The sequence below is a fragment of the Schistocerca nitens genome, chromosome 8, assembly GCF_023898315.1.
Source record: "Schistocerca nitens isolate TAMUIC-IGC-003100 chromosome 8, iqSchNite1.1, whole genome shotgun sequence".
NCBI classification, from domain to species: domain Eukaryota; kingdom Metazoa; phylum Arthropoda; class Insecta; order Orthoptera; family Acrididae; genus Schistocerca; species Schistocerca nitens.
Genome location: NC_064621.1, coordinates 511142243 through 511168955, shown reverse-complemented (window position 1 = coordinate 511168955; position 26713 = coordinate 511142243). Strand labels below are relative to the sequence as shown.

At 40.5% G+C, this 26713-nt stretch overlaps 1 protein-coding gene across 7 annotated transcripts in view; it reads right to left on the bottom strand.

Moving 5' to 3' along the window:
* The window catches only part of LOC126199258 (oocyte zinc finger protein XlCOF6.1-like), a 94667-nt gene extending 67962 nt beyond the window's left edge, over window positions 1-26705 (bottom strand). Inside the window, exons 1-3 of one of the 7 annotated variants that reach the window (XM_049936062.1) lie at window positions 26608-26627; window positions 26098-26163; window positions 18771-18836 (exon numbers count right to left, since the gene is read on the bottom strand). In XM_049936062.1, the coding sequence (XP_049792019.1) occupies window positions 18771-18785 (15 nt within the window). In that variant the 5' untranslated portion in view covers window positions 18786-18836; window positions 26098-26163; window positions 26608-26627. The other 6 variants (XM_049936061.1, XM_049936059.1, XM_049936058.1 and 3 more) reach the window with 6 other exon arrangements.
* Between the last annotated feature and the right edge of the window lie 8 nt (window positions 26706-26713).

Genomic DNA, 26713 nt, shown 5'->3' with positions numbered 1-26713 from the left:
TGGGACTCACAGGCGCCCAACAGCAAGGTTATCAGTGCCCTCACACACATTAAAAGAAATTAATGTGAATAAAACATTGAAAATGTTAACATACACACTACGACAATGAAGAAATTCTAAAATGTGCTATACAGCAGATTAAAACATAAGTAAAACGACAAAGGAGCTGAAAGAAAGGTCAGGGAGATGTGACTGGCTGACCACTTACAAAATACTTGGGTTAGCCAGTCACCCAGTGAACACATTAAAACAATTCCCCTAACATCTTCAGAAAAATATTGGACAATTCACAAAACTTTAAAATCCAAACCACATCTGTTTGCATGCTACTTAAAATAGAAGGCAGACCCATCAGCAAACCTGCCATGACCCACTGGTCAGAAAATGAAACACAGTCCAATAAAATGTGGCACACAGTGATCTGTATTCCACAAGCACCAAACACTGGAGGTTCCTCTTGCCTGAGCAAGAAGTCACACATCATAGGGTTGTGGCCTATGGGAAGAAAAGTGAGGAGGACCTCGTCCCGTCAACGTGGCTGGAAGGAGGTATGCCACGGCCACGTTGTGAGCTTTATTTGACAGAGCTTAGTGTCTGTCACTTCCAGCCACTCATCCTCCCACTGGTACAAGACTTTGGATCCCAACAGTGAGGCACACATGGATGGCACACTCAAATAACTGAGTATCACGACATGCCTTGGCTGCTAGATCCGTCCTGGCACTCCCCGCAATACCCATGTCCCTGGTACCCAGCAGAAAGTCACCTCCTTCCCCAGTCGTTGCAGTTGGAGGAGGGCATCCTGGATATTGTGGGCTACTTTAGCTGCTGGATACAAACGTTTAGAGAGTGAAGGGCACTCAGAGAATCGGAACAGGCAGGAAATTTAAAACCGAAACAACGTCTCATCTGCTCCAGTGCCTGCAAGACTGTATATAATTCTGCATCAAAGACATTAAATCTTAAGGCAGTCCGACCTTGATGACACGATCTGGGAAAACAACGGAGGAATGTACAGTAACCCTGTTTAGACCCATTCGCAAAGACAGCTATATACTTGTGGTGCTAATATATGACAGAAAATATTGTATTAAAAACAGAAGCAATAGTACAATCTCTCCTGTACTGACGAAACCTAAAATGAGTCTGGGGCTCTGCAGTAATCAGGGTGGCAGATGACTAAAACCCAGGATTTGAGGCTGGACTTGCTTCACTCTAAGTGACTCCAGTACATGCCGAACATGTACCTCAAATGGCCTTATCACTCATGATCAATGGGAGAAAAGGCATTCAACAGGGGGTGAGCAACAATATGGTATGCAGGTGAATTCAGAGCTGTGAGGAACTTACAAGCATGACACACATTCAGGAGTTGCCTTCAAATTTTAAAGCATCAGTTCACCAGCCTCAGCACAGAGACTGGGTATGGGGCTGGGAAATAAGCACTCACGCACAGCCTAATCCCCTCATGGTGGATAGCATCAATAATCTTCAGATAACGAGGCCTCGTCGACCCATACACTGTGCACCGGTAGTCTAGCCACGAGCACACAAAAGCCCTATAAAACTGGAGCAGATGTGTCCTGTCCCCAAGATCTGTGGTTAAAGCATTTTATGATGTTCAGCACCTTTAGGGTCCTGGCTTTCAGGTCTCTCAGCTGTGGCAACCACAACAATCTAGAGTCAAAAATGAGGCCCAGGAACTTCACCGAGTCACTAAAGTGTAGAATGGTGTCATTCATACGCAAGGCAAGTAAATTAAAAATACGACAAGAATGATTAAAATGAACACACACACACACACACTTATCTGCAGAAAATTGAAAACCCGTGTTTGCAGCCCACTCCTCTAATCCACAGTGTAAGTTGCAACTGATGGCTCACTGTTGCAACACTGTAGTGAGAACTCAAAACAGCAAAATTGCTCGCAAATAAGGAGCACTGTGCAGGACTCCTTAGCGTAGATAAAATGCTATTTATGGCTGTGGTAAAGAGGGTAACACTTAAAACACTACACGCTGCCCTGAGGAACACCGTTCTCCTGCTCAAAATGATCTGACAGCATATCACCAACTCGGATCCTAAAAAACCGCTGAGACAGGAAAGACCTTATAGAGATGTGGAGGGGGTCATGAAAGCCGTATTGATGCAGTTGTACAAGAATACTGTGTCTTCTAGTAGTCTTACATGCCTTACTGACATCAAAGAATATGCCAATACAGCTATGTTCACATAGAAAAGCCTGTTGAATAGCTGCCTCTAGTAGGTTCAGGTTGTCGACAATGGACCAAAATCTCCAGAACTGAGAGCAGTTAAGGAGTTGCCTAGCCTCTAATAACCAGACCAGAATGACTGTTAACCATTTGCTCAAAAGTCTTTCTTGCACAGCTCATTAAGGCAATACTCCGGTAACTACTGGGCCATGTCGAGTCCTTTCCTGGTTTGAGGAGAGGTCTTAAAATTGCCTCTCTCTCCCTGCAGGCTGGGGAGGTGACCTGTCTACCACATAAGATTAAAACATTCGAAAAGTATTTCTTTGACACTGCTGGCAAATGTCTAAGCATGCAGTACCGGATTTGGTCATGACCAGGTGCAGTGTCACGAGTCTCAGACAGGGCCAATTCCAGCTCCCACAAGGAGAAAGGGGAGTTGTAACCCTGAACAGTGTGATCTTAAATACAACTTGCCCCTCTCTACAGTCACAAGGTAGCAGCGAAATGCCGGATCTTGGTTGGAACTGGCAGTAGTTTTTGCAGAATGCTCTGCCAGCATCTAAGCAATGTCTGTAGGCACTGTTTGGGAACATTCCTGTTTCAGCACTGCTGCTATTGGTACATGGCTGCATTTATCGAATGAAGGTCGTCAATCACCTGCGACTGAACAGAGTCTGCAAGGGCTGGACAGCAGAAAGAATGATCGATTGCTGAGAATGACCCAGTACCAGTACAGAAATTAGTGGAAGTAACTGTGTTGAGGATACACAGCTCATGAGACGTCATGATGGCCTCCAAACCCAACCCTGAGGGTCGATGAGATGGGCATTGAAGTCTCCCAGTAGGAGAAATGGCTGCACAAGTTGTTCCCAAGATCTATGAGAGCCTCAAGACTCTACTGCATTTTGCACAGGTAGATACAGCAAGCAAATAGTGATCCTCTGCTTACAGGTTGTATCCAGCAGAAGAGTGATGTGCATTATTGGCACACACGACTTGGCTCTGCCCCAATCAGCTCATCCTTTCAGAGGAGGGTACAGCCCCATAGCACAGAAACGTCAGTGGCTTTAAAATGTGTTATTTGTAAACACAAGCACATAGGCATTCCTGCACTAGCAGTTTCAGTTCCTCCACATGTATCGTGAACCCATTAATGTTCCATTCCATTTTCATCCTGTCTCTCCACCAGGAAGGGAGCCCGTAATGGATGGGGGTTCAGTCCGACACAAAGGTCCATTAGTTCTACCGAAAGGTCAGAGGGACATCAGACAGTATGATGACATTCTCGGACTGTTTACTTCCCACCTCCGTCGCTGGTGAATGCTTGGCCTTTGATTTTTTGCCCTGGGTAGGCTTCAGAGCCACAACCAAAGAAGTGGCAATGGCACCGCTGGACTGTGGACCAGACTGAACCTAGGAGGAGCAGGGAGCTCCGCAATGTTGGTGACACCAGACTTTTTCGATTTTTTGGAAAGAAGTGTAGGTTTTGAAGGAACTGCAACAGTACAAGTGCACTGACAAAAAGGTAATAGTACTGACACCCAGGAACCTCCGTTTGGGTAGCAGCATCAGTCTTCTGAACTGGTTGTTTAAGAGCAGACACAAAGGAGGTAGTGAACTTCGTGAGCTGCAAGGCCTTATAGATCTTTTTGGCCTCACCATGTGAAAAACACTTATTTGTTCTGATCTCTTGTACCTTTCTTTCTTCAAGGAAGACACTGAAGCCCCTACCCCAGTCAAAGTGATCCCCAGAGCAGTTTACACACTTTGGAGGAGGTGAACAACCAACACATTCATTCATGGGCAGCCTTACCACATTTGTCACAAGTGGCTCCTCCCTTACAATCTAAGGTGGTGTGCCCAAAGCACTGACATGTAAAACAGTGCACTAGGTTAGGATTGTTGGTTGTTTTGGGGAAGGAGACCAGACAGCGAGGTCATCGGTCTCATCGGATTAGGGAAGGAAGTCAGCCGTGCCCTTTGAAAGGTACCATCCCGGCATTTGCCTGGAGCGATTTAGGGAAATCACGGAAGACCTAAATCAGGATGGCCAGACGCGAGATTGAACCATTGTCCTCCCGAATGCGAGTCCAGTGTCTAACCACTGCGCCACCTCGCTCGGTTCTAGGTTAGGAAAATAAGGCCGTACACTGAGGTGGCAGAAGAGTCCAGTGTCTAACCACTGCGCCACCTCGCTCGGTTCTAGGTTAGGAAAATAAGGCCGTACACTGAGGTGGAGGAAACCAGCCTTAACATGCTCTGGAAGTTTTGTGCTGCTGAAAGCTGGTACAAAGGAGTCCGATTTTACGAAATTGCCATACACCCATTTCATTACGTTCTGGACATCAGCGGATGCCATTCTGGGATCACTCAGCTTTCAGTTATTCTCAGGGAATGTCAACCAGATCGCAGCAAGTCACAACATCTTTACTATAGTTCAAGGTGTTGTGCAATTCAAATTCTATTGCATACTACCTGAGGCACTGAGCTTTCTGGAGGTTTTTCACCTGTTGGGAATTGGATGTTTCTACCAACAGGGTCCCATTTCACAACCACCTGACAGGTTTAGATTTTCAGTGATTCCCTCTAAACCTTTTTGTATGCAAACACTGGCTCAAAGCTTCCCTCTTTCTGTTTAATTATAAGAAAGACATCCTGACCACCAGCATGTGGGTCTCTCTCTCTCTCTCTCTCTCTCTCTCTCTCTCTCTCTCTCCCTCTCTCCCCCCCTTTTTTTTTACTCGAGAAAGACTCTGTGTAATCCCCAAGTAAGGAGGACTGGCTACATGAGCCCTCTTGTTTGATTGGATGTTGGTACCTATCAGCGGCCCACCCTTTCCACAGGGAAGAGGAAGAGAAGATTTTGAAGTATCCATGCTGGTCCCAAAAGTAGTTACGGAAATAAAAGTCTACCTAGACAGAGCCCCTCATGCCTAGGTAACTCTTATATGACTGAGGTGTGACAGGTTCCGCAGAGGTTGCCCGCTAACTACTGTTCCACCTCAACAGCACTGTATCTCATCAGCATGCAGCACACCTTGAGACGGAGGATTTTGCCATCCTCGCAATCTGGTCAGTCAAGTCATGATCCTCATTCCCTGTGACACACAACGTTCCACCGCCGTGCTGACTGAAGCATGCCCAGAGCCTATGGTGACCAGGGATTGGTGGCGCTAACCGGTCCCCAGCTCAGGAACCCCGGGGTCACCAAGCCCAGCAAATAAATGCTGAGCCCCTGAGAGGAATTCCAAGGTATTAACAAAGGGTTCTGAAAGATGAAATGTTATCTACTTTAGGCATATGTTAACATTGTAATGCATTACAAAGAACACTAAAAAATAAGGAAGCAAGTTATCCAGAAATCTAAGCATCTTTGTTACAAGAAAATGGTAATTACATTAGGCAACAAAATAAAAACTAATGGGACATAGTGAAGACAGAGACAGGTGGGGCCAGAAACAAAGAGGAACGGATAGCTCTAAGAATAAATGAGACATTGGTAACAAGTGCATGCAATGTTGCGAACCTCTTAAGCAAGTGCTTTGTTTCTTTTACTGTCAGCTTGGGGGGTTATCAGATCCAGTAAACAGTGTAATGGAATACCTGAGACCAGTCTCAGTAAACTGGAAGTGACACACACTTCTCCCAAAGAAGTAGCATCCATCATAAAACCCTTAAAAACAAAATAGTTTAGTGGTTATGATAACATATCAACGAAGTTAATCAACGAGTGTTCATGTGAGTTGAGTTCTAAATTAACTTAATTGTGTAATCAATGTCATCAGTAGAACATTTTCAGACTAGCTAAAATATGCTGAAGTTAAGCGTCATTACAAGAAGGGGGATAAAGAGATACTGTCAAACTGTCAACCAATTTCACTTTTTCCAGCATTTTCAAAAATATTTTAAAAGATTGTGTTTAAGCATCTACATTTGACTGCAAACAATGTGGTGTCACAGTTTGGGTTCCTTAAGGGTTTCGATATAGAGATGGCTCTTTACGCATACTGTGAAAATATACTTGATTCATTACATAACACATCAGAGGCTACAGGTATTTCTTGTGACCTGTCAAAATCCTTTGAGTGTAAATCACAGCACACTCTTAAGTAAATTAGAATTTTATGATGTCACTGGCAGTGCTGCAAAATGTTTGAGTCTTACCTAACTAAAAGGAAACAGAGGGTGTCATTGTGAAGTAGCTGTGGGATAACTAATCAGTCTTCACATGACTGGGAATTAATTACATGTGGTGCTCCTTTACTTTTTCTTGTGCACATTAATGACCTCTCATCTGTTACATTCCCAAATGCTAAGTTTGTTTTGTTTGTAGATGATACAAACATTGCAATAAATAGCAAGTCAAGTAAAGATTTAGAAATGGCTGCTAACCAAATTGTCACTAACATTAATAAATAGTTTAAAGATAATTCACTGGCATTAAACTTTGGAAAGCCCCATTATAAGCAATTCAGAACCTGTAAGAGATTTCCTTCCAGCATGTGTATCACTTGTGGTGTAAATTCAAGATCAACATGTAGAAACCTGTTCAGTAAATTTATTCCTTAATGAAATTAGTTGCAAATAATATGTCTGTTTCCAACCAATAGCTCAATACATAGTATCAATATTAGGAACAATAACAATCTACATAAGACTTCAAATCACTTACCTTGGTCCAAAAAGGAGTCCAATATTCAGGAACACACATTTCCAATAAATTGCCAGTAACCATTAAAAACTTGGTTTCAGATTTAGCACATTTCAGAGTTTGATATTTTGGTAGGAAACTCCTTCTACTCTATAGATAAATATCTTAACAGAGACTGTTAGACCAGCTTAAGTAAAAATGTCTGTTAATTTCAGTTTTGACACCATTTGGTCACAACAGTCAAGATTAGGCATTTTTTTGTATGACAAATTTATTAGGGTGTATAACTATGTGTCATTCTAACAGTGTATTAATTTTGTAAATATTAGCAGTTCCAGTTTTTCTGTAATGTACTGACAAATGTTGACAATCTCCTGAAAAATGAGCAGGGAAGTGAGTATTATATTCAAACACTCCATGTTTTTTATGTTATACTTTCTAACACATCCCACACCAATGAGAATCATCTCATTTTTGGGTCTATGGAACAAAAACTGAATCTAATCTGATCTAATCTCCATATTCTTACTGCTTTGTTTACTTTTGGCAGTATCGAGTGAAAATACGCAAAATAAGCCAACATTTTTGTTTATATACCAAAACAATGAGAGATTCTTCCAAGGGTATAACAAGCTGAACTGAGCTGCTTGGTTCTGAGAATTATGTCAAAAGTTTGCTTATTGGTAAGTGCATGAGTGGTGTATTTTCAGTATTATCAAATACATGTAACATGCGCACCGATACTTTGGAATACAACTGTATCGTAGTGTAAGACACAAACAACAGCATGGCCACAATGAACCAAAGTTCAGTTTTCTTCCAGCAAACAACAGTTGAGAATATATCCACGAACACATAAACAATCATAGTACATATACAAGCAGTTGCTGACAATAAGTATGAACATAATATGAGAGCAAGTGCTGGCTGCACTGTGCTCACAAAGAGGTAGGCTCTGGTAGAGGACACGCTGTATTCCATGGCGTGTGCACAAGTCATGTGGCCCACAGCAGACGGTCTCTGGTTGCCGGTTCATGCAGATGCCATCAGCAGAATATTTGAAGTATAGCGTGCCAGCAGCCTGGTGCCATGGTGCATATCAAAGTATTACGTACAAGGTTATAGCACCCCTCCCCCCTAGGGGAAAGGGTGTTGGGGCAACTGTTGAAACATTATGGTCTCTGCATCAGAAGCCACAGGCAATGACAGCAGCTGCAGGAGGAGATTCTGGTCCAAAAACAATGAGTAGGGGCGGAAATGGCACAGCCGAGGACACACATCGCAGTCACTCCCCCACAAAGTACCATAAGGGAGGACAATGACAAGGGTGCTGGTAGTATCACCATGTCCAGTCTCTTGACGTCGTGGTTTAAATGATGGTGAAGAAGCCTGTCGCTTGGTCAGGGATACAGTTTTCAAAGACTCGTAGTCGCTGGCGCAGCTGGTGGCAGAATCATCGATAGCAGTGAAGCATTACAGGGAGGCCTGGTAGCAGGCACCTGGAGGCTTGACCTCAGAGAAAAAGTAGGAGGCAGTTGTGACGACAGGGATGCCTCGCAAGGCTGACAGAGGTGCTGAGGGAGGAGGCAGAGCCAAAGCCCTCGCCGTCGCTTGAGGATGTCTTGGTGGTGGGCCACCAGTCCATCACTGGTTCACACATACAAAGGTATTGGCCTCAGCAGTTGTGGACTGTGGCCAGATTCCTCTTCTGTCAACAACCAAGCCTGAATTGTGCAGCAAGGAGTGAACTGCGACGATACCATGTTGGGCATCAGTGGGGCGACATGAACAGATGCAGGAGGGTGCTTCACTGGTGACCATGAAGCATCTCACCCAGACACCAATCCCCCAACAAGGAAGTCAGGGCGTCGTCCACAGAGGTGTCTGCAACATACTTCTTTATTTGAACCTCGAAATGTTCCAGCTCGCTGTTAGATTGGAAGTGAAAAGGAGGAGCAGTCACGTGGCAAATGCTCTGCCTGGTGCAGAATTGTGGAGGGCCGGAGACAAAAACAGTTGACCATTATCCATCACAAGAGTGTAAGATAATATTTCAATACAAAAATTTTTGGGAGGTGGCTTCAGTCACAGCCACGGCTGATGTCGAAAGGTAGCAGGTAACGTACACGGAAACTTAGTGAAAGCATTGACAATAACAACCGGTAAGAATTTAGGAAGAGTCCCGCAGTATCAATATGGACATTGCAATGTAAGCCATCGAGAGAGTACCACCCTCTGTGCCACCTATTAGATAGCACAATGAGATCATGCCGCAACAAGACGTGCAATGTTATGATCAATGACGGCCCAATAGCTTGGTACATGAGACCTCCTAATGTCTCTGATGTAGGAGCTGAAGCACATCCCGCCATAGAGCGGAATGGATTATGCAAAAATATGTGAAATGAGTAAAATAATCCCATACTCAGAAGCACATGAGACATCTACTCTAGAATATGCTGCCTACTTGAACAAACATGGCCAAAGGGTGAGATCCAGCTCATGATTGGGGAGGGAGAGAGGGAGAGAGGGGCAGAGGGGCAGAGGGGCAGAGGGGCAGAGGGGCAGAGGGGCAGAGGGGCAGAGGGGCAGAGGGGCAGAGGGGCAGAGGGGCAGAGGGGCAGAGGGGCAGAGGGGCAGAGGGGCAGAGGGGCAGAGGGGCAGAGGGGCAGAGGGGCAGAGGGGCAGAGGGGCAGAGGGGCAGAGGGGGAGAGGGGGAGAGGGGGAGAGGGGGAGAGGGGGAGAGGGGGAGAGGGGGAGAGGGGGAGAGGGGGAGAGGGGGAGAGGGGGAGAGGGGGAGAGGGGGAGAGGGGGAGAGGGGGAGAGGGGGAGAGGGGGAGAGGGAGAGAGGGAGAGAGGGTGGGGGAGAGAGGGAGAGAGGGGGGGGGGCACTTGCACTGTATTAATTTAGTGTTGCAGACACTACCCATGGCTAAGGGATCAGTTATCGTAAGTGTTTTTGGACAACTATTTAAAAAATGACTGCTGATAGTGATTGCAGATATTAACACACTAAATTTCAAGCAATCAAATGATATGCCTGCAGCCAATTTGCTTGTCTACTTCAAATGCCTAGCTTGCTGCCTTTTTTTGTCCTTTTTCCTATTCACATTAATAAATAATTCTTCCTCATTGTGGACATATTAAAATTCTTCAACTGTCGAAATTGAATGCAATTTATAATGAATCAGTTGCAACCAGTTGCTATTACAGGTGTTTATTTTTCCATGATGACATTTCAAGATGCCTGGCACTCATCTTCAGTTCAAATTTATTTAGTTGTAGCAAACATTGCTTCTTTACTAATGGCATTGCAGAATTTTGCAATAGAAATTTTTAAGACAACTATTGTAAAACATTGGTAAGTAAAGAAACAATGATCAAGATGCACAAATAAATCCCCCTCTGAAGATGGGGTGAACATAAATTGAAGGTACTCTCAAATAAGAGTGGTCTGAGGCATAATTTGTTGGCATGGCACATCAGAAAAGAGTTACCATTCATATCAGTGGGCTACCCCATAAAAATTGATGTGCTAGCTACAGCTCTGATCTTCTGTGCTACGAGCAGTGCTGTCGCATCAAATGACGAAGCAGCCCACGAGCTTAAAAAAGTAAGTGAATCAGGCCTGCAAGTAATCAAAGGTTCCCCTTGTGTGGGCTAAAGGATGGAACATGAGAAAAAAAAAAAAAAACACTATGATAAAACTCAAAATATTTTCATTAGACATTACTCCCAGTTCCTTCACATTTCTCTAAACTCAAAATTTCATTGCTAATACCATGGTGCTAAGATGACAGTTCTGTTTCTAAAAGCTACTGAGGTAATCCCATAATGAACAAGCCTCATCAGTGGATATTTGATTGAGCCATCATATTTACAATATAATAATTCCAATATAATAATTCCAATCCCAAAGAAAGCAGGTGTTGACAGATGTGAAAATTACGGAACTATCAGTTTAATAAGTCACATCTGCAAAATACTAACGCGAATTCTTTACAGACGAATGGAAAAACTGGTAGAAGCCAACCTCGGGGACGATCAGTTTGGATTCCGTAGAAATGTTGGAACACGTGAGGCAATACTGACCTTACGACTAATCTTAGAAGAAAGATTAAGGAAAGGCAAACCTACGTTTCTAGCATTTGTAGACTTCGAGAAAGCTTTTGACAATGTTGACTGGAACTCTCTCTTTCAAATTCTAAAGGTGGCAGGGGTAAAATACAGGGAGCGAAAGGCTATTTACAACTTGTACAGAAACCAGATGGCAGTTATAAGAGTCGAGGGGCATGAAAGGGAAGCAGTGGTTGGGAAGGGAGTGAGACAGGGTTGTAGCCTCTCCCCGATGTTATTCAATCTGTATATTGAGCAAGCAGTAAAGGAAACAAAAGAAAAATTCGGAGTAGGTATTAAAATCCCTGGAGAGGAATTAAAAACTTTGAGGTTCGCCGATGACATTGTAATTCTGTCTGAGACAGCAAAGGACTTTGAGGAGCATTTGAAGGGAATGGACAGAACAAAAGCAAAATGAGGATAATGGAATGCAGTCGAATTAAATCAGGTGATGCTGAGGGAATTAGATTAGGAAATGAGACACTTAAAGTAGTAAATGAGTTTTGCTATTTGAGGAGCAAAATAACTGATGATGGTCAAATTAGAGAGGATATAAAATGTAGACTGGCAATGGTAAGGAAAGCGTTTCTGAAGAAGAGAAATTTGTTAACATCAAGTATAGATTTAAGTGTTAGGAAGTATTTTCTGAAATTATTTGTATGGAGTGTCACTATGTGTGGAAGTGAAACATGGACAATAAATAGTTTGGACAAGAAGAGAATAGAAGCTTTCGAAATGTGGTGCTACAAAAGAATGCTGAAGATTAGATGGCTAGATCACATAACTAATGATGAGGTATTGAACAGAATTGGAGAGAAGAGAAATTTGTGTCACAACTTGACTAGAAGAAGGGATCAGTTGGTAGGGCATATTATGAGGCATCAAGGGATCACCAATTTAGTATTGGAGGGCAGCGTGGAGGGTAAAAATCGTAGAGGGAGACCAAGAGATGAATACACTAAGCAGATTCAGAAGGATGTAGGTTGCAGTAGGTACTGGAAGATGAAGGAGCTTGCACAGGATAGAGTAGCATGGAGAGCTGCATCAAACCAGTCTCAGGACTGAAGACCACCACAACAACAACAACAACAACAACACTTACAACAAGAAGGACCTGAGAGATGACAAGCATGTATGGAAAGTTGTAATTTACTATTTGAGTACTTGCTTTAATTTGTGATTTAGCAATATTTGTTACATTTTACTTGCACATCAATAAAATTACATCTGTTTAAATACACTACTGGCCATTAAAATTGCTACATCACAAAGATGACATGCTACAGACGCGAAATTTAACCGACAGGAAGAAGATGCTGTGATATGCAAATGATTAGCTTTTCAGAGCATTCACACAAGGTTGGCACTGGTGGCAACATCTACAACGTGCTGACATGAGGAAGGTTTCCAACCGATTTCTCATACACAAACAGCAGTTGACCGGCGTTGCATGGTGAAACATCGTTGTGATGCCTCGTGTATGGAGAAGAAATGCGTACCATCATGTTTCCAACTTTGATAAAGGTCGGATTGTAGCCTACCACGATTGCAGTTTATCATATCACGACATTGCTGCTCGCATTGGTTGAGATCCAATGACTGTTAGCAGACTATGGAATCGGTGGGTTCAGGAGGGTAATAAGGAATGCCGTGCTGGATCCCAACAGCCTCATATCACTAGCAGTCGAGATGACTGGAAACTTATCTGCATGGCTGTAACAGATTGTGCAGCCACATCTCGATCCCTGAGTCAACAGATGGGGACGTTTGCAAGACAACAACCATCTGCGCGAACAGTTCGACGACGTTTGCTGCAGCATGGACTATCAGCTCGGAGACCATGGCTGTGGTTACCCTTGATGCTGCATCACAGACAGGATTGCCTGCGATGGTGTACTCAACGATGAACCTGGGTGCATGAATGGTAACACATCATTTTTTCGGATGAATCCAGGTTCTGTTTACAGCATCATGATGGTCGCATCCGTGTTTGGCGACTTCACGGTGAACGCACATTGGAAGTGTGTATTCGTCATCGCCATACTGGTGTATCACCCGGCGTGATGGTAAGGGGTGCCATTGGTTACACATCTCGGTCACCTCTTGTTCGCATTGACAGCACTTTGAACAGTGGACGTTACATTTCAAGATGTGTTACGACCCATGGCTCTACCCTTCATTTGATCCCTGTGAAACCCTACATTTCAGCAGGATAACTCACGATCGCATGTTGCAGGTCCTGAACGGGCCTTTCTGGATACAGAAAGTGTTCGACTGCTGCCCTGGCCAGCACATTTTCCAGATCTCTCACCAATTGAAAATGTCTGGTCAGTGGTGGCCGAACAACTGCCTCATCACAATACGCCAGTCACTACTCTTGATGAACTGTGGTATCGTGTTGAAGCTGCATGGGCAGCTGTACCTGTACACGCCACCCAAGCTCTGTTTGACTCAATGCCCAGGCGTATCAAGGCCATTATTATGGCTAGAGGTGGTTGTTCTGGGTACTGATTTCTCAGTATCTATGCACCCAAATTGCGTGAAAATGTAATTACATGTCAGTTCTAGTATAATATATTTGTCCAATGAATCCCCGTTTATCATCTGCATTTCTTCTTGGTGTAGCAATTTTAATGGCCAGTAGTGTATTATCTTGCACGTGAGCAATGTGTGTCTTGTTTGTAAACAAAAAAGCGAAGAAAGGCTTAAATGCTCGGTGAAATGATTTGTCTAAAAGTAAGAAATAAAAAGAGATTAGAGAAAAATTTAACATATCATTGAATGATGCTCAAAATCAGGCACAACAAATGAGGTGCCTATTGAAAATTTTAAGTTCAACATTTAACTTGGTATTTTAGAATTTTAAAGAGTACTACACAGTATTTGTCTTTTGGACTATCACTCAGTGATCTCCTTATATCATTAACACATGAACATCTCAGCTACTGTACACGATTTTGAGAATCATTGAGGGCTCATAAGATATTTCTCTAATTTATTTCATTTCTTACTTTTAAAGAAATCATTTTACAAAATATTTAACCTTTTCTTCATTTTTTTATGTTTCAAGTTTTGTTCAGAAATTATGAAATATAATTTATATAAATATCGATCAATTTTCTAATGTTATTCTTAATATTATTGTTGTTATTATTATTATTACGAGACTATAAATCAAGAGAAAGCAGAGACGTTCTCATTAGTTTTTCACTACTCTCGTTACTTTCAAGCAATTAAACATCCCTTTTCTCCCAAAACTAGATCTCACATCGGTCAGTTTGACACCTTTCCCATTTCTCCGTTTTCCACTCTTCATTTAGCTATGAAAATTCGGACAACAATCTATTGTGTAATTTCTAGGACGTCTCACGTTCATTCCACTCAAACTTTTGACCAATAACGCTTTTTTTTTATTACAACAATACACAAGTTATCATTTGAATACAGAGAAAAAGGAATAAAACCTCTCCACACACAAACAAATGTAATTCCGAATTTCCTTTATGAACAGTGGTTAAAGCTAATAGGCTGCCACTTGATGACATCTATCTGTGATTTACGTTTCTTAATTTCCGCAGTGTTGACAGAATGTGGCAACGATTTAACATCATACAACAGAGCAGATTATAATGAGGCCTTTTATATTCTCAGCAGTTGATTTGTATTTGAGGTTTCAATATGCGTTCCATAGATCCATATATGACAATACGTCAGAGGAATGTTAAAAAATGTAAACATTTTGAAATTACAAGCAATGATCTAAGGAACTATTGATCATGGCATATAAAATTGTAATGGTTTTTTCATGGTGACCTTGTTCGTAGGCTATGACAAACTACATCAATGCTATATTCTCTATGTTAAATGATTTCCCAGACAATAATAGAAACCTACAATGTATGCCGAAGACACATGTTATCTGTGCAGATGAGACAAAGAAGAAGCTTGAAAAGGAAGTAGTCCTGAATATTGAAAATGCAAATAAGTATCTACTTCAAAACAATATTTTTTATAAGCAATTCTAAAAGAACATGTGTTATATTTCAAACCAAACACATGTAAATGTCTAATGTAAATATGAAAATAAATGGAGTGGCAATTGAAGAAGTAAGTAGCACAAAAATTTTAGGAACTATTATGGATAAGCATTTGATATGACATGATCAAATAGATATGCTGTGTAAAAATATAAATACACTGATCTTCCTTATGTGCAAAAGTTGTGGATGATCAAATTCTCATGGAAGTGTACTGTGGACTAATGTTGACACATCTGTCCTACTCAGTTCATATGTGGGAAAAAGCACAAGCTGGCTACTTAAAAAGAATATTTGTGATTCAGAAAAGAACAGCGCAATGAATAGTAAAAATACTACCCAGGCAGTCCTGTAGACGAGCTTTGATACAGCACAATATTATGACAGTGTACTCACCACATATACGGGTGGAGAAAAATTTTGTCACAAAATTTTAATCTTGGATAGCTGATGCAACTAGGAACCAAAATTACTAAAGTTGTGTAGTTCAACAACACACCATTTCTAAATTATGGAAACTTGGCACCACCTGCTCCGATTCGCCATGGGATTGCCCTGTTGCCATTTGTCAGTTGACAGGCAATGCTATGGTTGTCAGTTGTCACATACAAACATCCCTCACCCTGTCACTGCCCTAACATGATATGCATACATGTCGAATAGGTCTTCCTGTTTGTCCAGACCTCACATCAGAAACATTCACACGCAAGTTTCGCTTCAGAGCACATGCACACGTCACCTGCGATTAGTCATACCATAAGCATGGCAGTACAGAATTCATTTGAAGAACAACGAGATATGATTTTTGTTTATGGACTAGCTGATGGTAATGCTCATGAAGCTCGACGGGTGTATGAGGAACAGTATCCAGCAAGACACTATCCAGTCCCACAAACGTTTACAGCAATTCACCAGCGACTTGGCGAAACAGGCTCATTAGCGGGAAATCATGGTGATTCTGGAAAACCTCAAACACAACAGGATGCTGCATTTGAAGAGACTGTTCTCGAACGCTTCAAGGAAGCACCTACGGCATGTACTTGAGTGGCTGGACACAATGTGGGGGTCACTCATCGGTTAATCTGGGAGGTTTTGAGGGATGACGGCCAGCATCCATTTGGTTTCCACCCTGTCCAAGACGTAAATCCTGTGGCAGACTATGAACACAGGCTAAGGTTTTGCTGGTGGTTTCTGCGATGTGTTGCACAAGATCCCAACTTCCCCGCCATTGTGTTCTTTAGCAACGAGTGCACCTTCCATCGGGATGGCCTTTACGACACTAGAAACGTTCATTACTGGGCACAGGGAAATCCTTGTGTCACGTATGTCCACAGACACTAGGAACGATTTTTGCTCAACATTTGGAGAGGCATAGTGGGTGACCATCTGATTGGGCCAGTCCGTCTACCTCCTCAACTTACCTGGGCAAATTACCTTCACTTTTCGCAAGAAACTCTACCCAGCCTGCTGGGAGATGTTCCCCAGGGCATATGGCTATGCATGTGGTTGCAGCATGATGGGGTGCCCATACATAACAGTTGTGCTGTGCACGGATATTTAAATGAACTCTTTGATGGCCGGGTAATTGGCAGAGGCGCTCACAGGACATGGCCCCATGATCACCAGACCTCAAGCCAACGAACTTTTTCCTGTGGGGATTCTTCAAGCTTCTAGTTCATCCACCCAGACGATAACCACCCAGAAACAAAGAGGAATTAACGGATCGCATTCAACATGCTGTCAATCACATTAGGGCAGTGCCAGGAATCTTTGAAAGAGTTCAGCAAAACACCATTCGACATTACCAAGCTTGTGTCATGTCAGAGAGTCACCAGTTTAAGCAGCTGCTTTAAGTAAACAATGTCCTAGTTACGAATAAGGCCCTTTTCAGGGTGACACAATTTGTAAAAGACTTTCTGTATGTGAACTAACAGCTTCTCACGGGTTTATTCCCAGTACGTCTTATCATGCAATTACAATGGATGTGTTGGGACCCTGGAGGATTCGCGCCAGGCCCCCAAAGTGGAAGGATGGTGTGTTACCAAAAAGCGTGCGAGCTGCCTTGGATACATCACAATCTCCGGCAAGCAAGCATCCACAGTCATGCCTTGTCCAGAACATCTGGCACCAGGGTGATCCCGCAGCCAATTGGAGCACATGTCGCCGAGTTTCCGTAGTTTAAAAATTGTACGTTGTCGACCTACACAACATTATTAGTTTTGGTCCCTACTGGCATCAGCTATCCAGGATTAAAATTTCGTGACACCTTTTTTCTCCACCCTGTATATTAGAACATCATGGCAGTGAGAGCAAGTAATAAAGATGTACATGACCATGCAACAATAGGAAAGGAGACAGAATTACACAAGCCAGTGAAATCTCAAACTGACAATAAGTGCTCCAGGTGAAGCAGGCAAAAGGTTTTTTAATGAGCTACATATCTCAATTAAGGAAATAAATGGAATATAAGTTTTTTGAAGTCCTTAAAAGTGTATTTCTCAGAGAAAGTACATACAGTATACAGAGTATTTAAAATGAAACTAAATGTCAGATGTTAGATTGTAGTAGAAAATATTTAACAACCTTTTATGTGCCTACAAAGAGTGACCCTTTTTATTTTTATTGTCTATGGATTGTAATTAATACTTGATGTAACGGAACATGGTAAATGGAGTCAGAACACAGACATTACATCTGTATTAGCCTCTCTGCACTTGAAATTGTATGACACACATAATACTCTCACCTGAAAATTATTATATGAGAGTCCATAGACAATGACTGAATGACTTGGTCAACTCAGCAATAGTTAAAAAGCAGCTTAAGACATTCTACTAGAATGGAAAGGCAGTAGCACCTTCACCCAACTTCACACAAAAATGCCACCACAAGTACTGTGAACAGCGAAAAGAGAGAATTCTGACATGTGGACTCAAATGAGTTCTATCTTGAAAGCAGCAAACACAAATACACTTTCTTCTGTGTCAGACTTCACACAGGACTTTTTCTGGAAGAGTACAAGAGCAAATAGTTCATCCATTGAAACTGAACTGTGCAATTTGGATTAAACTTGTCACAAGTGTAAAGACCTAGTTAAAAATAAAAAAAAATGCCACATGCTAATATGCTGTGACAAATATTTTCTTAGTAATCCATGTAATGTCTTATCTCTTGTTTTGAGATATTTTATTGATAAAGTGGGAAGTCAGCTCTATGTGAATCTTGAAGTTTTCCCAGTGGGTCAAGTATTTAACAAATTTTTAATAATACTACCTTTGTGAACTCATTCTGGAAAATAGGTAGAAAGTAGGCAGCTGAAAGCCAAAGTTATGAAAAGGTTGCTGCAAAATTAGTTATTACTATGGCTGCAATAATGAGAAAAAAAAGAGAAAAAATACTTTCGCTTAACAAGAGCGACAAACAGATTTTTAACTATCTTAGCAGCCAAAAGCAAACATTTCACACAGGTGAGCAATATGTGCAGAATCTCTTGCATAAATTCCAAAACTATTGTTGGGCATCCACTAGACATTTAGGCATTATTCAAAATAGTAAGGGATGGAAAGAATCAAATATTGCTCTGTTATGCTATCACAAAGCACTCACTTAATACTCGTCTAAGTTACAACTGTCACTCAGAGAAATTTAAGGTGGAACGACAATGTATATCTAACCACGAGCAAAGCATACAGCACACTGAAACTCAATGTAAGAATGGTAAGCAAGGGTAATTCATTCAAAAACATCACTTACAAAATTCTTGTCCATCCAGTTCTTTATTACTGTCCATTAGTCTGAGACCATTATCAAGTTGGATAGCTGTAAGAAAGGGACAAATTTCACAGAAGAGTTAAGAAATTCATCACAAGTTTGTTTACTAAGCGCAAAGGCATCAGATATGTGCTCAAAAATCTCCCTTGGAAGATGCTACATGGAAGAAGTTGTGCAACACATAAAGAATTATTCTTACAACTGAAAGATAAATCAAACATGTATATACAATACATTACTTCCTTCCACACAGCACCATGTACTGACTATAATGGTAACATTAAAGAAACAGAAGCTTTCATGGTGGTGCACTAAAATGATACCAATAAATTACGGACCCTCCGCAACACTCATCATACGGACTTGGTGAGTACAAAACCCAGGTTTATTAGTCCACAATGCACTGGCTGAATTTTTGTGGTGCTATTCAAACATGACCATATTATTTCATTCTGATCAAGATAATTATAGTGTCTAAAAACAGAGATTCCATGACTTACCAAACGGGAAAGCGCTGGTAGATAGGCACAATAAAAAACACACAAACACACACACAAAATTTCGAGCTTTCACAACCCCCGGTTGCTTCGTCAGGAAAGAGGGAAGGAGAGGGAAAGATGAAAGGATGTGGGTTTTAAGGGAGAGGGTAAGGAGTCATTCCAGTCCCGTGAGTGGAAAGACTTACCTTAGGGGGAAAAAAAAAGGACAGGTATACACTCGCACACACACACCTATCCATCCACACATATACAGACACAAGCAGACATATTTAAATATGTCTGCTTGTGTCTGTATATGTGTGGATGGATAGGTGTGTGTGTGTGTGTGTGTGTGTGTGTGTGTGTGTGTGTGTGTGCGTGTGCGTGTGCGCGCGAGTGTATACCTGTCCTTTTTTTCCCCCTAAGGTAAGTCTTTCCGCTCCCGGGACTGGAATGACTCCTTACCCTCTCCCTTAAAACCCACATCCTTTCATCTTTCCCTCTCCTTCCCTCTTTCCTGACGAAGCAACCGGGGGTTGCGAAAGCTCGAAATTTTGTGTGTGTGTTTGTGTGTTTTTTATTGTGCCTATCTACCAGCGCTTTCCCGTTTGGTAAGTCATGGAATCTCTGTTTTTAATATATTTTTCCCATGTGGAATGTTTCTTTCTATTTTATTTATATAATTATAGTGTCTGTTTCGTGATGGGACCTACAAAATATGATGAACAAATAAATGCTCATACAATGGTATCTGTTCAACAGCTGAAGAATTTGTCATTTTTACCAGACAGAACTAACACCTGGTGACAAGACCACTGAAATTATATATTACAAAAAGTTTAACCTGGCACAATGTGGTTTCCCTGAGAATTTCCGGTATCTGGAGCGAGATGGTGTGATACAAGATGCATGGTAAATTAACATTTAGCGGAAGAGGGGGAATGGAGTTAGGCCATAGTTTTCAGACAATAATAATTTACATAGAATAACATTCACATAATTAACACACTTTGAAATATCAAGTATCTTAATATTTGTGATTTATAAAACTCAATAAAATTCAATTCTAATGATAGATTAAAACACAGAAATCCCTGGGATTTTATGAAAATCCTGAAACTCTCTAAGATTTTCCTGATATTTCCAAGTAAAATGTAATTCCCTGAGAATTTCAGGTTTTCCAGAAGAATCTGCACCAACAAGCATTCAGAAGGAATCACAGATATTTCTTTGTGTGTAGTGGTTTATGAAATTGTAGGAAACTGTTTGTACTGTGCAATACCAATGTAGTTCAATGGGAAAAATAATTTTGTGATATGTTAAAACCATATGCCGGACCACGTCTCAAACATGGAACCTTTGTATTTTGTGGGCAAGTGTTCTACTGACTGAGATATCCAACCCTACAGCTTCACTTCCACAAATAATTCTTTTCTTACTGTCCAAAGCAACACAAGTTCTTCTGCACATCTTGTATGAATAGCACTCATGGAATAAGAACATTGCAGAGAAATGGCTTGACCAGAGTCTACGATTTTATTTCAAGAATAAATTTTCACTCTACAGTGGAGTATACTCTAGGTTCAAGGTTCAAGTTCTGGTGCAGCATACAGTTATAATTTGCCAGGAAATTTCAAATTAGTGCACACTCCACTGTGCAGTGAAAATTCATTCTAGGAGAAAGGTTAGAGTTAAAATCTTTCTGATGACAGGGCCACGACAGAAGCTCAGTAGCAAGAATGAAACGGACCTGGCTGTGGCCCTTCAAAAGAAACCTGTAACACTATAGAGAATGTATGAAGTAGGCAGAATCTGTTCCCATCACTGTTTGGTGCAGTAGATGATTGGAAGATTGTAAATGGCAGTAGTCAGAGAGAGGATGAAGCAAACTTTTGGACTGTCATAACGAAATTGGAGTGGGTTCCAGTCCAAGAATGTACTGATCAACATGTATTGAGTTGTTAAGTCCATTTTTATAGGATACTAATAAGAGCAGTTTTGAGCATGTATATACACATACATAGGATTGTGGGTTCCTTCACAGCAAACTAAGGAGATAATGATAATGCATAAGGCTACTCCAAGAGCGCCACCTGCAGGGAGTCCAGCCACCTTGTGCAAGACTTTTTAGTTGACACCAATTCGGCAACTTGCATGTTGATGAGAATGAAATGATGATGAAAGACAACACAATACCCAGTCCCTTAGCAGAGAAAAATCTGACTCAGTGTGAGGGTATGGGATTTTCCATATGTTTTGTCTCCAAAGTTCTGTGAAATAAATGATTTTGTTAACTGAGGATGAACTCTTGTACTAATCTATATAAATAAAAATGTAAATGTTTGTTTGTTTAATAATGTGTATCTCTGAAAGTTCTTCACCCAATTGCCTTGAAATTTTGACACAACACTGCATTCTAATACTAGTGTGTATTTAGGTACCTATTTTTTATAACTTTTTGAGATTTTTCTGTAACAACATGTCCCTATTATTAAACTCATAAGAAATTATATATGACATATATTAAAAAATAAGTATATAAAAAAGTGTAATGCCAATGCCAATGCCATTTTATGTCAAAATCTCAAAGCATTTGGTCAAAAACTTTCAGAGATTTGCTATTAGGAATATCTACAGTTTGTTTCTTCCAAATCTCAAACCACCAAGTTCTTCATTGATTGCTCTGAAATTTTGACACAGCATTTTATTCGAATACCCAAGTGTTTTTGTGTACCTACTGGAATGCCATCTGGTAGATATATAACAAAATGGGTGCCTTTATAAAAATATAAATATTGGTTTGTTCAAAATCATTAAGCTGCAAAAGTTCTTGACTGATTGCTTTGAAATTTTGACTTCTGTTGATTTCTAATAAAGGCAATTTCTTACTTTTCCATTTAAGCATATTGAGCCACAGGAAATCATGGCCACTTACAGCTAGTTTTAGATATAAGTAAACTAGCTTTATTACCAGAAGATTTGTTCATTTGTTTATTGAGAAAAATCGTCCAGAACTTAACAGTGTTAGTACTGTGTAAGAGGATTTATTAAGGAGCAAGTCTTGTTGCATATGTTCTATTATATGACTGAGGTACTCCGCATTGGCCCAATGCTGTCCCAAGAACGTTAAAGCTGTGCTTGGCATCCTTTGCAAAGTAATTGGAGGTAGCAAAGAATCTGTCGCGAGACCCATGGGATCAAGGAATACCAACAACTAGAAGATTATAACAATAATGTACATGCTCATGTATTGACATTCCATTTTGGGAGGGGGGGGGGGGGGGGGGGAAGTTTGGAGTTTGTTCAAAACAAGCTGTAACTAGATGATTAACCTCCGGCCACATTTTGTCATTAAAGGCACAACAGAAGCCTTCCCATAAATCAGAGTTGATGAGTCCTGGTTCTGGCAGAAGGTGAGTTCTTCTACAGACGTGAGAAGAACTGTCAATCTCTCTGGGTATAAATATCCAAGCAGTCACTTTTCTGTGTTTTAAATATGATATAGTGTACCATTAACTAGATTTTAAGCCACTGCAGCCGTGTTACAGGAACATTATATCGTAGACCGATTGTAGCTAGACACTGTGGTAAATGGGGCTGGAAAAAATGACAGAAATTTAATAATTGTTAACAAAACATTTGTGAAATGTAACAGCATTTCTGTTCCATAAACATTTCATTGCCGATTACTAAATTTCCATCAATTTCACCAGACACATCATCACAGTATCTTGCTACACTTTATCCACGACAATGTTCCTGTGACATTTCCAACTGATGATATGCTTGAAGTGGCTCAAAAACTAGTTGACGGTGCAATAGATTGTATCTAAAATCCAAAAAAATTAACTGGTTGCATATTTATACCCAGATAAATATGCAATTTAAATCACAATTGCACTTCATCATGCACAATGAATATACTGAAAATAAGAAGAATTATCAACAAGTTGGGGATTCGCGGACATCTCAGAGCTGAAGACCAGCAATAAGGTAATTTATAAATTAACTGAACCCTCGCACTAGCCGGGAATCGAACCTGGGCACCTTAGACACTGACCGCTCAGTTACAGAGGTGGAAACTGAGGTGATAAGTACACACCACATAAAATCCTACTTGTTATATTCATGGTAGACATGGTACTTACCTGATCCCACACAGTTAAATTCACTGTTAAATTTCAGAATATGTTGACAGTTAATGTTATTACCTTCATTCAGACTCCTAGTGTTCCTTGTCCTGTTGCTCTCTCTTTTGAATATAGTGTACTGTTTTAATACAGTACTCAAAAGTGCCAGTGAAACAGAAACAGTAGAAAGAATAAAAGTATTAACCACATAATCCAAGCTTTGAATGGTTGGCAGAAACATAAACAAGACTGAGCTTGCAGCTAAGATTAAAGAGAAAGTCCTCAAACAGAATAGTATGGCCGCGCCAGCAAGTTCACCCCAGTGCAAAATAGGGAGTCACATCATGTACATGATGAAATAGGAGGCATGAGTCAAAGTGAGGGAAAGAAATGCAGGAATCTGAATACAGTAGTCACCATAATTGCACATACATTTATAAATACGAGTACGGCTGAGTTGCTATCCACGACTATCGAAATATTCTGGTTTACAGCAATATAATATGCTACCACTTCCTTAGTTATAACTAATTAATACTACAGCAACTGGATTCAGATGTACGGTCATCATCACTTACCGCTACATAGAGGAACTTATTCCTTATGGCTGACGAAACTAAATTTCGTTAAAAAAATAAAAAAATAAAAAAAAAAAAAACACCCTCTCTTTTTTTGAAACAATATGCACTCGTTAATGCTGCTAAATTGTAGCAATGCCCTGACACTGGACAAGGAGGGATCACAATTTAGCAGCATTACAGAGCACACAGTTTCTGAGAAAAAAATAGTTTACCCAAAATGCAATGTTTATAACAAGTCTTACAGGAAACCATAAGTAATGATTTGTACAACCTTGAAACTTATATCCAATTCCTAAATTTAACTAGCTGATTTTGACATTTAATTTAGCAGCAGAGTTTAAATTTATATATGACATATAAATTACACCATCCTAATTGTAATTAATTAATTTTTGTTTTGCTTTGACCAGTCTACACATCAGTTTAGGTCATGCTCAAGGCATTACAGAAATATTTTCAAACACACATAGTATTACGCAGGACAAGTGGCTCACAGTGGTTAAGGACTGATGGGAGTTTGAACCCTGCATCTGCCAAACGTAAGTCCAGTCTCTTAACACTGCACCACCTCAGGTAGTATTTTGTTTGTATACAGTAAACTACACTGACATTATTCCAAGATCTAAAAATACTAAAAAGAAATATGAATTAGCATACTAAATAGAAGATATTACTGCCAAATTAATAAATTTTGTTGCTTTGCTCCCATCCTTTGCTGAAACCTTTGTCTTTAAGTTGGACGGTGGTCTGCCCTCCAGCTTGTCTGTGTTACATCCCTAAATTTCCATTACTGAATAAATATTTCAAGGATACCTGCTTACATATTGTTATCAGACCTCACAGAACATTGTTGAGAGAAATGTTATAATATGTAAATTACAGGCTGTAAGAAAGCATGTATGCAATCAACTACCTGAATTCTATATCTGAAACGAATCTGAAGAATATGTAACAATACAGTTAAGAGTTACCAGAATCCCACTGGCAAGATAAAATATAATTTTACAATCGGAGAAAAAGGAAATGCACCAAAACAATGAAGTCTATTATTTTCCTGAGGTCTAAATAAAATAAAACGTATATACTTAAAATTTGTGCTTCAACTAATTATCCAACTGAAGTTAAATACTCAATGTACCAATTCACACAAAACTGGATATTCAGGACTTACAACAAATACAAAATTATGGAGCAGTGTTTATCAGATGTCAGGGCAGGTGGGGCTGATGATTTCTTACGTTTCAGCTTGTGCTATCTTACGGCCCCCGTGTCACCAATTTTTCACTTCTTTTCCCAGCAATTATAAATGGAATTTAACACACAGAGGCAAATTAATGCTGATATTTGAACCGTGCACATTTCTTTATCATGCAGTGTTTTCTGTCTATATAATACATTGGGCATAAATTAATAACAATGGATATGGAATGGTACTGCAGTTCACTAACAGATGGGCATAACTGCAATTCACTTGCCAAAAACAAATATACTGGAGAGAACAACTGTTTGTAAAACTTTTATATTGCTGCTAACTTTACTCTTTCCAGTTTGCCCGTGTCAGACTCTGCGTTTCCATGTACAATTACAGTCTGAAGAAAAGAAATGGGAATAAAAATATATTTGAGCCCTTCCACTCCAAAATATTCACTTGTGGTATCCCCTTCTAAAAACACACTGCTAAGTGTCATGCTTCATAATTTCTTAACCATTCTTGCTTATTGTTACTATCTGAGTCAAAATATATGAGAGAATCCCTTCACAATAAGGTCTTCATATCTTCTTCTTGTGGTCACTTTTACAGAAATAATCACATAAAAACTAAATTCAAGCATATTTTAATGATTTTCAATCGTTTGCGAGTGACGCGCTCAATCCATATTAGTTTGCCGCAAATAATTACTCGTCTCTCATGTGTCAAACTTATTAAAGGACATTGGCAAAAAAAACAAACACTGTCATTTGTGACAGCAGCTGTGCAGGGCTTCGTAATCTAAATATCTTTGCATAGCCGTATCTGGTACCGTGCAGTGAATAAATTGAAAACTGAGATCACCGCGGGGGTGTTGCTGAATTACGTTAATATGTCACAAACAACAGTGTAGGAGACATTGAAGCCTACCTCTTTCATAACACGGTTGAATGCTGGGCCAGACATGACGTCCTGGTATATAGCTTCCAAATGATTCTGTAAAAGCGATAAAACAAAACAGTCATCATCATTTGTGGCAGGCAAGTATATTTCGAAACAGGTTAATTCTGAAGTGGTATTTGTTGTGAGCCTCGGTAAAAATACACTCCCTCCCTAGACGCCATAACACTGACTACAAGATGTTTACTGTCTGAGGAGAAAAATCTTCCCACCTGTTTCTTCGGCTAAGAAAACTATTCAGGTTGCTCGAAAAGTAATTTGCAAACTCGTAAAATATAATACAAACCTTAGTTGTACGATAAATTAATTCACTAATCGAAAACAATTTAGAGTAAAATCCAGTTCCTTAACGAACCAACTTTATGCAATTCAAAGGAGCAATCTATACTAATGATAAGTGAAAAGGAAGGGTCCGCTTTAACATCAGGCCACCTGGACACATTAAAATTAACTAATTTACATCATGTAAGATAGTACGACCGTTATTCTGATTCGAGGAGCATGTGCGGTTTCGCTAGATTTGACGTTAAAAGTGAAAACGATACGAAGAATGAAAGAAAGAAACTTGTTTATGAAACATGTTGGT